This window comes from Rhamphochromis longiceps, linkage group LG12 (assembly GCF_057381845.1).
Source record: "Rhamphochromis longiceps isolate RC_006_pf linkage group LG12, R_longiceps_female_GT1.1, whole genome shotgun sequence".
Classification (NCBI taxonomy): Eukaryota; Metazoa; Chordata; class Actinopteri; order Cichliformes; family Cichlidae; genus Rhamphochromis; species Rhamphochromis longiceps.
Window position 1 is genome coordinate 6754483 of NC_140568.1, and position 12701 is coordinate 6767183.

Sequence of the window (12701 nt, forward strand, 5' to 3'; positions counted from 1 at the left end):
ATGGACATGGGTGGTTATTTTGTTGTCATTCTAGCGATTGGATATCCGTTCTCTAAAATAAAAGTAACACACGAACTGAAACAAATACCATCCAGTGGACCAAGAAGCTTCATTCCCTGATTTAATGGCTTAAATCATGAAGCGGACAAATTGTGCTATAATCAAGTTGTTTGCACATCAACAGATTAAATCTTCTTCCTGATATGACATTTGACTTTCAATAGAAGAAAAACAACAGGACAAACAACTTAGTGACAGCTCAGCTTTCATTAGGTTTCCCAGTGCAGCTAATATTAACAACACTTACACCTGATGTCTCATTAACTACCCTGCCATATAACAATCATCGGCAAACTGAGTGCTTCACAATTTCTCCTTGATAAATAAACAAGCCTGTATAGCAAAGCAACACATGCTTCACAGGAGAGAGGAGACATTTTCATAAATCTAAATCAGTAACTTTAGAGAAGTTGACTAAACAGTTTTAAGCAATAAACATTGATTAAAATGCCTTTCAAATAGAGACCCAGAAGGGCCTATTCTTTCACAGCCAAATAAAATAAAATAAATCAAAAACTATGGCACGTAAGTGGAATATTAAGATCCAAATTATTTTAGAAACCAACTCTGAGGCATCCAAATAAGCTCTACATGCACAGTGTGCCCCCCCCCCCCCCCCAAAAGTTAGAATTATAATGCTTACAACTTCAAAAGATACTGAGACCTGAAAAAGCTTCTTTAAGTTTTCAAACTTCCAGGATGAGAAAAAATGTCCCCAAGTCGTATGTCCAAAAACAAAAAAAACAGCTACCCAACTGTCAAGGAACCTTCCATCTACAATCAATCTGAGACAGACAGCTAAAGAAACTACAGTGATCAGACTGTAATCCTATTGCCTTAATTTATACAAAAATAAATCAACTATAGTGATTAATCTATTTTTAAACAGGTACAGTACAAAATGTCATTATATTAAAAAAAAAGTGTACAAACAGAAAGTAGATACAGAGGGTAAAGCCATGGGTCAACCTGCAAACAAAATAGCGGGAGAGCTTGCAGCAGAACTTAGTTTTGTTGCCACAGGCCACATAATGCCATTATACACACACCCTTCCTAGTGTGAGTGTGTGTGTGTGTGTGTGTGTTACAGTTATATATGTCCTTTTGTCCTGAGCTATTGTTTGCAAGGGTGACGAGGTCAGACAAGGGGGCTTACTCTCTGCAAAACGGCTTCAATTGAGTGTAGCTTCAGAGTGAGTATAGGACTGGTTACTTTGGCATAATTAGCCATAATAAAACCACAATACCTGAAAAATGTGTGTGTGCATTTTGCACGACTGCGCCAGCATTTCTAAAGCCGTGGGCTATTAACTGGAATTATATTTTTTATTACTATAAACCATTGTCCACATCAATACAACATGAAAGTCAGCTTGTTGTTTAGAGAGTGGCTCGAGATTGGAACAGGATATATATTCAGGTTTCAGTGCAGCTTGAAAAACCAGGTTCTTTGTTATTTCTTGTACTTGAAAAAAAAAAAAAAAAAAAAAAAAAAAGAGACAGAATTTAGTCTCCATTGTTAAATGGTAAATGTTACAGTATGAAAACAGTTTTCCTGATTTAATCAACAGCAACAAGTTCACTATAAAGGTATAAATGAAGCAGACTTTGTTAATATTAATGACTGTAAACTAGTGGCTGTCTTAAAAGGTCAAAATCTGATCCAATATTAAATCTTGCACACTGTGGACAGATGTTTGCAGTAATGCAGGCTGTACGCTATAATCATAGAACCATAAAAAAAGGTTAAAACACTAAACGAGTCCTTTAACTGCATAATCATACTGTATATTGGCAAGAAAGTGGTGAGTGAACTTGGCAAATGGACAAATACTGTGAAAATATGGAGTGTCGACAGTTTGCATTACCAGTGTTTCAGGCCAGTGGTGACTGAATGATATGAGAGCAACAGAAAACTAATGAGACACAATAGCTACAATAATCTAATAACTAGTGGCTATGAGACACAGATGAACCATGGCACAAAAGAAGAATCAAACAAACTAACCAAACATGTGTATGAACAGATTTCCCTTTGGTTTGGGATGTAGTGGAGTTGCAATTTGTAGCTTGATGACTGGAGTGCTCCAACCAGAGAAAACCCATGACACTAAATCCCACTGTATGACTCAGATCTTAAAAAACCAAACAAAAAAAACCAAACAAAAAAACCCCTACATGTTCATATTTGCAATACAAATAGAAAATGGGCTTGTGATGGCCTACTTGGGTGTACTGTGTTCATGCCACTGTTGACATAGCAGTTCTTGGCATATGCCAAGGGCAGCTCATCAAGAGGGATTTAGCCAAAAACAGACAGCTATTGTTCATATTTGTATATCAGAGCAGCGGCGCTCAAGCAGAAACTGGGACCTCAGTGCTTCAACAAATGCTAGTTCAGCTTGTCCTGGAATATGTACAGATTGTTGGTTGTGGCCACAGCAATGATGTTGTCCAGAGGATGCCAGGCAGTGTGGAGGATCTTCTTGTTAAAGTCCAGACTGTCTACACTGATCTCATCCTTTTTGCGCTTCCCACCTGTGCTTACTTTGCGAGGTTTCAAGACCGATCGCGGCTTGCTGTTTTCCCGCGACGCCTCTAGGGTCATGTCCTGCTGGTATCCTCGATCAAACATCCTGAAGAAGTTGTTGTAGGAACCCGTCATCACAACACTGTAGGTAAACAAGGTGTGAGTCAGCGAGTAGCCTTAACGTTACTGGCAAACACAATCCTTTTCAAGTATGGACATTAAATCCTGTCGTCTGTCATGAGCCAATTATACCACTTCACCACCCACCCAAACCAAATTATGAGCCACATTATGGTCTGCACCGAGCAGATAACTGCAGTAAGTGATAAGGCCTGCGTTTCTGGGTTCAGTGACGTCAGAAAAGGAGTATTCCCTAACGCTCTGCGTGCGTCATGCACGCATGTATTTTGTTTGTCCAGGACAGCTGCAGAAAAAAAAAAGAAAAAAAAAAGGAAGCCACGGAATGAGTGCTTACCTGTCGTTCCCATTCCAACAGCATTCAAACTTATCGAAGATGCAATCATTCTCATAGAGTGAACACAACTTGCTCCTGAGATATTCATGCACCTATTTAAAGAAAGCAATGAGGAAATATACAGAGTTTCCATCAACAACTGTGCAAAAGCAAAAACAACATTTACACTTTAATCACGTGGATGGACGGAACCTGCTAGAATCAATCTAGCCTTACAGGAAGAAAAGTAATACAGAAACTGGAACAGTATTTTTGTGTTGGCATAATTTACAGACCTGATATGTCTCTACTGGTCGCGACTCCATATTGAGATCCCAAATTTTGACAGACAGGTAGTCCCGGGTCATCATGTAGCGTCCACTATGGCTGAACTTTACATCAGAGATGGATGAGATGATTTCAGAAAAGAAGGAACGATTGTTTGGATCTTCAGGCTCTTCAAACACTTAAAAAATGAAGAACAAACACATGCATTTCAGCGTCAATGACTGGAAGAACAACAATAATTTTTACAGTGGTCGAGTTGTTTTAAAGTAAGCCCTGAAACTTTCTTTACATAACAACAACTTTGTAAAAGATACTGAATTTCAAATCTGGTTATATAAACACAGAAATAAAGCATAAAAGTAACAAAGCCTTTCCGCTTATCTTTTGATATGCGTTATGAATAAGGGTCACCATTCTGACTGTTCTGAACAATTTGGCTTAGCAGGTACCAATCTATACGTACGTGCGCTATGTTTTCTATGCTGTGAGCAGGAAGCAGAGTGTGTAAATCTTCTTTTATAGCGTCATGCACTAAGACCCACATGGCCTGGATACTTCATAATGTGGTAGATGGGAAACTAAGTAGGATCTTCTAAGGATCTTCTATTTCTTAGGTGAATTTGTGAATTTTATGTTACCATGTGAATTGTATAGAATTGGAGAAGCAATTTGTTGTTCAATTTCTTTTTTGTTATAAAATCAAAGAAAATATTTTCAGAAAACAACATGTAAGACGTCAGCTTTGTTTCATTTTAAGAAAAGGCTCTCACAACAGTGCAACTTTTCACTTGTCAAGTCTTCTTCTCAACAAACCGTCAGCTTTGTTCAAGCACACTGCACTAGTCCAGTCAGCCACCGTCCATAGCAAGAGTAACTTTATAACTGCAGCTGATTAATCGAGTGTTACACTGATAGGCTCAATAAGAGCCTCCCATCAATCTTTGAGGAGACACACAGTCAAAGAGCTACAGAAACACAAAAAGAGACCGCCTTACGTTTGGCGTGGCTGTCGCATAGCGCTGCTGCCCTCATGTCACACAGGCGGATCGTGCCCTTGCTGCTGCTGTAGACAAAAGTGTTGCATTGGTTGGGATGGAACTCGGCCGCTGTGATCACCTCTGTTAAATCCTCCATATTGGCCGGCTTAATGTCAACAATATCTGAAGAGGTGAGGTTAAGGTAAAAACAAACAAACCAACCCAAAAACCCCAACAAGCAAATAAAAAAACCTGAACAGACATTTCAGCAACTTAAAAATCTTTCAGAAATAAAATTAATTGGTAGTAGTATTATTATTATTCACAGAGTCATGTTCTCAGTTTGAAGAACCCATCTAAGCAGGCTTTACTGCTTGCAGGTAAACAGTCTGTGCGCAGAGGAAAATAAAAACTGCTATTGCCACTATGAGACACTGAAATCACAGATCATCAAATTCACTATGATTTTTTTTTTTTTTTTTTTTTTAAAACAGTGACTGGCACATGGAAAAGGTTTTGCCACAGATATCTGCTCACTAGCACAAAAGTGCCCCAAATCATGTAGATGTTATTCACTTGTGAATACTTTCCATTTCATGCTCATGTGTTTTCAACTTTTAACAGCTACATTAATCTTACAGATGACCTCTGACCTCATGAGCCAACAGTGATAAAACCATTTAACATAATTTAGTTTGCATTAATTCTTTCTCCGGTTCAAGTGTTTTACATCAGTTGACGCAATCCTTAATAAAAGGCAGGGGTTGCACTGCATCAATCTTCCAGCATGAAGAGAAGATATGAGCGGCCCAAACGAGCAACTAATCTCAATTCAAGAAAAACATGATTCCACTTTGTATCTAACTCTGGTTCGTCTTTGTTTATACAGCCTTCATCAGCGGTCCCCAACCCCCGGGCCTCGGACCGGTACGTGAGTCGTTTGGTACCGGGCCACGAGAGTAGAGGCTCAGGTGTAAAATGTATGGTTTTCAGGGTTTTTATCGGTTTTCAGCATTATTTTGTTATCGTTTTTACCGTTAACTTGGTTTTCCTGGGTCTTTTCACATGTGTTATGAATAAATCTTTTTTTCGGTACCGGTACTACTTTTATTTTGTTGTATTTATCCGCGACACCTTAAAGGCCGGTCCATGAAAATATTGTCAGGCATAAACCGGTCCGTGGCGCAAAAAAGGTTGGGGACCGCTGTCCTACATAGAACAACGCAGTAAGAACTCATGGGGTGAAATTATTAACATAGGATGTAGGAGGTGATTTTTTAGACCATGTTAGAGGCACCCAGTTAAACATCCCACGCTTTGGGGACATCTGGTGGTAGTATAAATAATGACACTGTGCTACAGATTAAATAGACACCAGTGAATATCATTTTTTGCTCTTGTCCAGTCTGCCTGTAAACACAGTATGTACATTTTTAAATATCAGGCAAAGAATTGTTTATATGCCCTATAAAAATACATGAATCATGTTTTATTTGTTGCTAAGTAAGACATAGTCTTTGTCTAATTTGACTGACACGGGGTGAGCAGGTGAACAGGATTAATAAATCAGGCATCTCTTCAAACAAAGGCTTAAAACTAACCACAACATATCATTCATTATTTCACATACCATTCACATACATTTTTTTTTAAGTTCTCTCCCTGGCTTACGCTCCTTTGAAAAATGATAAAACTGGGAATAAATAAGACAAAACACTGACAAAATAATTTTATATTATTGCAGTACTTTATGGAATTAAAGAATGAAAGGATACTAAAGCTGCGATCAGTGATCTCCAGATGCCAGAGGTTAACGCGCAGGTCATCAGCAGACAAGTAGGTCTCACAATCGCTGTTGACTGAGATGGAGTTGATGTGGTATGTGTGCGCGTTGGCGAACACTCGTCTAGGACTGGCTTCCACCATCAAGTCCATGGGCCTGAATACTGGTACCTGAAAACAAAAGTGGGGCTGTTTTTATATTTCTTTAATGGGAGATGCAGTAGATTTTATGACCTCTGTTTTACCTCTAATATATCCACACAGGCATGTTACAAAACAAATTTCACACTAGAAAAAGAAAAAGAAAAAAAAAAAAAACATTAAAAAGTGTCCAAATTATTTTTCTTACCCTGGTAAAGAGGCACAAAGATGTAGGTGAAAATGTACATAGATTTTCCCATTTTTAAGATGGGGACAGTTACCTGCTCTTTAAACAAACAAATAAAAGGCCTTGCCTCAGTATAAAGACAAACCTGTTGAACTGAGTCTATATTTGGAAACCATTCAGTAAGGACAAGGAGAAGAAAAAAAAAAAGGGGGGGGGGGGTGTCTGTGAAAATTAAAGGTGAATAAAGCAGACATTACATCAACTGCAGCACTGCAGTAATTGCAGGAACAGATTGGTAATTTTATTAGTTCCATCTGTTTACTTGCTCATAAGATAAGTCAACGTCTCAATCAAAATAGAACGGACAGTTTTGTAATGAGTGGAAGGAAACACGGAAAAGAAATGATTAACATTTATTCCAATTAATTCAGATGTAAATTACTAACCAGACTCAACATATTTAATTTGTTGTTAATTTTCTTGATCTACTTATTATAAATGAATGGAAAGTAAGCAAAGGATCTCAGTTTTGGCTAACAATGTAACAAAAAGAAAAGATCTGGGCTGTAATAAAGCCAGTTATACACACCCGTAGTGTAGTGACAGTGTTGGGATCTCTGTATTGCCCATCTTCTTCCTTCAAATTGTAGCCCTCTGGTCTTTTGTCACGCTCACTAATTTTCCACAGCTTTATGGTTTTGTCTAACAATGAGAAAGAGCAAAGATCATGAGAGTCATTGAGTTATATTTACTCCCATATAAGGCAGTAGATGGCGTAACAAAAGTTCACATTTACTACAGCAAAAGAATTTACTCAAAAAGAAAGTAATTTACAAACCATTTGTTGACAAAAGAAAATGTGCTGCATTCTTCTGAGGCAACCATCGAATCTTGTTGATCTTCTCCTCAATCTCAAGACTTTTCAGGTAGTCAAACTCAGGCTCGTGGCTCTGGAAGGTGCTGTAAACATTGTACTCTCCTCGGCACTGAAGCTTATTCTTACTCTAAATACAAAACAGATCAAACAAAAGTTCAAGTGTTATGAAACCAAGATTCAATGTCTCGGGTCAAGATCACTAGAAACATTGTACCTGTACACCTTTGTGTTATATAAACTGAGTTTGATGACCTACCTGCTTTGGAGTATTATGAATCAAATGTTAAAAATAATTACTGTTCCTATGTGTCACTAAAACATACCTCTTGCTCCTGCTGAAAGATGACAACACGACCCCCCTTGTCCCCAGTTGCAAGTAGCTCTCCAGATTGGTTAAATTCAACAGTGGATATGACATCGGCTGTCAATAATAAAAATTGCAAAAATGAGACTAGCGTCAAATATAAATAACCACACATTTTCTGCCAGAGTTTCTGATGAACGCTATTGTCAATCTGAGACAGGTTTACTGCAATAACACTGAGTGTTTTACGAGGCTTTTGCTGTCTAAACGATTCATTGCCTTTCAATGGGAAGTGATTTACAAAATGCCTCAGCAGCCCACCTGTGAGGGGTGAAAATCATGTCAACCATGGTGAAAACACAACACAGCAATGACGCACACATATTTATACACACACACTCAACAATCTTAGGACACAAAGGAAAAAAAGAACAGAAAAAAAAGTTTCCATCTTCAGCTATTTAGCACTTTTCAAAGAGAACCATTCTCACAAAGTCCTACAATACAACAATCAATCCCCGCTTACACACTGGCACTATTCTGAGTTAGTGCAGTCGTTAACATCGACAGTGTGCGCCTGATACGACCCGACTCCATGCAACCCCATAAAACAATAGCAGACAGACTGAAGGCGAATCCTTTTTTACAGGAAACTAATAAAAACGTTACTGGAGTGTTGTGTTTTGAGCCCATGTACTCCTATGTATTGACACAAGGAGAGGCTCTCATTTATACATGTTCCCAGACAAAGCTTACTGTAAACAAATGTGTAGCCCTTAATGCATAAATACGGCCACCATGTACTGTAAACACACTTTTGGTGCTTTGAGTTTTCCTTTAGTTCGGAAATAATTAGCTGGTAAAGGTTTTCTTTTAACTTGGCCACTCAAACAGCTCTGTAATTAGTCAAACCTAAGTGCTACTTCTTTAACAAATATGAAACACCTATTAAAGATTCTTCTCTGGCAGAGGTAAAATCTTTTTCAATTCTAACATGCAGTTCTCTCCCAATTATGTAAACATTGTGTAATGCCCCACTAATACCCAGGGTGAACTGAGAAAATAGTGAATGCTGACATTTTGCAGCAATTATGCCAAAAATAGAAGATTGTTGTCAGTCTGTGAGAAACCAAATGGACTACAATACCACACCACTGATCCCTTATACCCATTATTACTGTAAAAAAAAAAGAAAAGAAAAGAAAAAAAAAGAAGGCATTACTTTTCATTGCATATTTAGAAATACCACAAATATAAAGTGTGGCAGCAGCGCTTTGAAGCAAAGCCTAAAACAAGCGTGCACAGGATGGTGATCCTGGCAGCTCAGGCTAGCAAGTGTTCAGTGACTATCACATGGACTTACCTTCAGCGACGTCGTCATCTATTGCTCCTTTGACTTGGGAGAAGCACCACTGCACATCATTGCTCCCACCACCGGGCCCTGCACACAACATGACCCCAAGATTGGACACACCACCATTAAAGAGAGACAACTTTACACGCGTTAGCCTGCAGCTAACTTAGCTAAAAACATCAATATGACAACGAGGCCTTAAGGAAATTCACAGTAACTGCGTTGCAACTGCTGCTATAAACTCATAGGCACAGATAACTACTTGACGTGTGTTTGTGGAGAATCTCGCTCACTTTAACACTAACACTGACTTACACTGGCATCTTTGAATTACCCTAGCTCGCTAGCTAGCTTGCGCTGGTTAAACATGACATTACAGAGAAACAGATCATCGTTGTCAAACAGGTCAGCACCTGTTAATTAATAACCCCAGGCACTGTGGTAGTCTTTTCCCCTGTGGCTTTACCTGCCATGGTGAGCGACTCGGAGAGGGGTATCTAAGCGGGCTCGGGCCCTGGACTGGAACAGTGCTGACCCGGGTCGGCTGGGAGGTTCTAGCGAGGAGCAGTGCAGGAATGAAGCCGGGAGTGCTGTTTGGTACTCTGAAGAACGTAAGCAAAAGTCTTCGGCCCTGCTATACAGCACGGAACTGTTTTCCACAAAGTAATTAATAATGCCCACTATTGGCTTGTAGACTTTGCACTCTACTTTGAGAGTTCCCTCGCCTCTGCCTCCTTACAGCACTTTCAAAATGGCGAAACGCGGGCGGCGTTCAGCAGTCACCAGAGAGCGGCGAGAGGGTGCGCCGCGAAATTTTAAACCTACCCCTCAGCGACGTTGGTCATCTTCCTATCTGCGGAGACCGCGAGGTCACTTGATTTACTGCGCTTTAAATTCATAAAAAGGGTAATAACCAGGTTTTTAAAATATAAAACCAAGTATAACTATTAGACCCCGCCCATGTGCATTGTTTCAGTGAGAAAAATCGAACTAACCTCGTTCGCATGCTGAATTTAGAAAGTGGAGTCCGAAAGCTCCAAGTTTCAAACAGAAATTCAGATTTCTTAATAAATTTTAGAGGTTTTTTTTTTATTTGTTTTAACGTCTACAAAAGTTATTCCACATTGGGTGCATTTTATGAGTTACTATCTTGTTTACTGCCTATTAAATGTAGTCATTGCATGATGACCCACTGATTCCACTGAGTTAAACTACAACTGAATGGGAAATAAACTGAGTAATAATTGCAATAGATGCATCTGACAGACATTTGTTCAGCAGGATGTCTCTGACAGTTCAGAACCTTATTCGTCAATGTAAGCGTAACTGGAAAAAACGTTTCTTCCAAGTAAAATTAATCACATCTACTAGGGCCCTGTGAGAAAGTTAGTTTTACAATTATTGTCAAAGGAAAAGCTCAGGTGTATGATGTTATCACTGCCTCCCTTCGTTTCCTGGTACTTTAAGGCACATGAACAGTTGAGAGTGTTTATACCAGAAAAAAAGTGATTTGTCATATCCAGAAAAACAAAGTTAAAAAAGATTTTCATTAACAATGACTCAGCTCTATCAACTGGCTATGCAATGAAGGTGATTCAGCGTGTTTACTGCAATGACTTTTATTCAAACCAGTTCACCCAGATGGAAGGCAGCCATCTAAATTACCAGTTACACCTGTGCTCTTTTCTGTGTGTGTGTATGACATATCGAAGAATACTTCCTAAAAAGAGGCCTGCTGCAACTTGTATGATATTCTCTCAACACTCTTTTGAATGTATATAGATCTAAGGCAAAGATTTAGGTCATAGCTTATGGTCGAAATCACAAACCTTAAGCCACAGTGACACCTTAGTACATTTGAGTAATCCAAAAGGAATAAATGCAGTAAGAACACATGCCCACTCAGTGTCAAAGATTGTCTGATACTGTTGTACCAAAGTATCATTCTTCAGTCTTACTGATATCTAAAGTGTCACAGATATAGTGCATGATGCATATGAATATAAATGTTTTTCAGATTTCCCGGTCACATTTGTTAAATCTGTGTCATATCTGGTAAATATCTATTAAATGAAATCAAATAAAACCAAACTACCAATCACACAAATGCTACTGAATGCTAACATGCTTGTTAGCTCTCTCCCTTTTGTCAGAATTTTCATGTTCAAACAACACAGGAGCTGACACTGCAGCAAAGCACATCAAAGAAGCCAGTGTGAAATTTTTTATGTATACACTGCCTGTAATAAGGCATACTGATTTATACTTCCCCAGCAACCATGTTAGGGACTTATTTCCTCAGTTAAAAAGCGGTCAGATGAATGTCCAACCAAACCAACTGTCAATCAACCACCCGGACAAACAGAGAAGAATCTCCACTCAACAGTCAGTGAGCCAAAGCAAACTTTTTAAATATATAACCATCTCTATCCAAAATGCATCAAATGTACAAAACAAGCATAGAAGAATTCAGATCATTTTCTTGGATTTCAACATTTGCGCTGAGCTGTTCAGTTTCAATTTGCAGTTTAGGAAGTGTGCAGATTAAAGAGACTCTTCTCTTTATAAGTATTTTTCTATTATATTATCAAATAAATATATCTGTTAGACGCTGACTTCCTATTCAGTGTTATTGTCATTCTCACACTCACACAAACCACTTGCTTCCTCTCTACTAATAAGATGATGTAAGTATGATAAAGAAAATAACCTTAAAGAAATGGGGAGGGGGAATTTGTGGTCAGAAAGGCGGGGCAAGTACATTTTTAGTAACATAAGATGGGATGGAAAAAAAATCAAGAATCACCAGAGCCCCACAGATAGGCAAGACAGGCTAACAAAAGCAAACTAACTGCAGGTTAATAATTTAGACTTAAAGATCTTAAAGAAGCGACTAAAACCAACATGATGACATCACTGCTACTACTCATCTTCTCAATGATGACAGGTAATAAGACTATGACCAACTCCTAATTGATATTATTCACTAATCATTATACTGTAATTAATGTTGAATATGATTAAAATAGGTATTGCACTATGTATTTTGCTTCTTTCTTCTTAAAATTGTACCTCTGCCACATCTTTGCTGTTACTGAATTCTCCCAGATTTTAAAAGCCAAGAGCCATTTTCACTCTTCTAATGTTGAATGTTACTACAATGTTACCCATGACTTTTCTTTCTTTTTTAAGAACATTACATTATGACAGATGATCATGATTATTCACATTACTTTAAAGTTTCACTAATGTGTTTATGGTAGAATTAAATCAAATGCCATGTCATATTTTCCACCATGACATCAGTGACCATGAAACGGGTCTAAAAAGTGACACAGGGATTAATAATGTCATTTAGAAGAGATAAGGACTGACAGCGTATAAGACCTAAGCTATATGGATTAAAAAAAAAGCCACCCTCACATTACACCCACAGGAGCTGCTCGGCTATGGAAACCCATGCCACGAAGCTCCCAGTGCACAGTTTTTGTGCAGATGTTAATGCCAGAAGATGTCTGGAAGTCCTCACTTATTGAGTTAGTACAGTGTTGGAAACTTTCATTGACGTAGCGACGTAGTGACTCTGCTTCAAAACCTTATGAGCAATCATACCATTTATAGTTGTTGTGAATATCTAAGAAGGAAAAAGTTTCATTAACTATGAAATTTCATAAACTTACAGTAGCATCCTATTACAGTGCCTCATTTGAATTCAGTGACACATTCTTTTACAAACCTTTGTAGTCT

General features: G+C 38.4%; 1 protein-coding gene and 1 long non-coding RNA gene across 4 annotated transcripts in view; one reads left to right on the forward strand and one right to left on the reverse strand.

Moving 5' to 3' along the window:
• LOC146656739 (uncharacterized) overlaps positions 1-12701 on the forward strand; it is a 44701-nt gene that overhangs the window by 3031 nt on the left and 28969 nt on the right. The window contains exon 1 of one of the 2 annotated variants that reach the window (XR_014913963.1): positions 9731-9860. The exons of the other annotated variant lie outside the window; for it this stretch is intronic. This is a non-coding gene — a long non-coding RNA (uncharacterized LOC146656739). Of the gene's footprint in view, positions 1-9730; positions 9861-12701 lie in introns of those variants that run through there. 2 annotated transcript variants of the gene reach the window in all.
• On the reverse strand, positions 1532-9635 carry LOC146656740 (serine/threonine-protein phosphatase 2A 55 kDa regulatory subunit B alpha isoform-like). Of its 2 annotated transcripts, XM_085424513.1 has the most exons (10): positions 9421-9635; positions 8964-9041; positions 7620-7717; positions 7258-7423; positions 7009-7121; positions 6085-6262; positions 4328-4492; positions 3341-3510; positions 3066-3157; positions 1532-2732 (listed from the first exon to the last, which is right to left on the reverse strand). In XM_085424513.1, the coding sequence occupies exons 1-10, from the start codon at positions 9425-9427 to the stop codon at positions 2453-2455; spliced, it is 1347 nt and encodes a 448-aa protein (XP_085280639.1). In that variant the 5' UTR covers positions 9428-9635; the 3' UTR covers positions 1532-2452. The 2 variants fall into 2 exon arrangements, with proteins under 2 accessions (XP_085280639.1, XP_085280638.1); XM_085424512.1 differs by lacking the exon at positions 9421-9635 and having other exon boundaries at positions 8964-9054.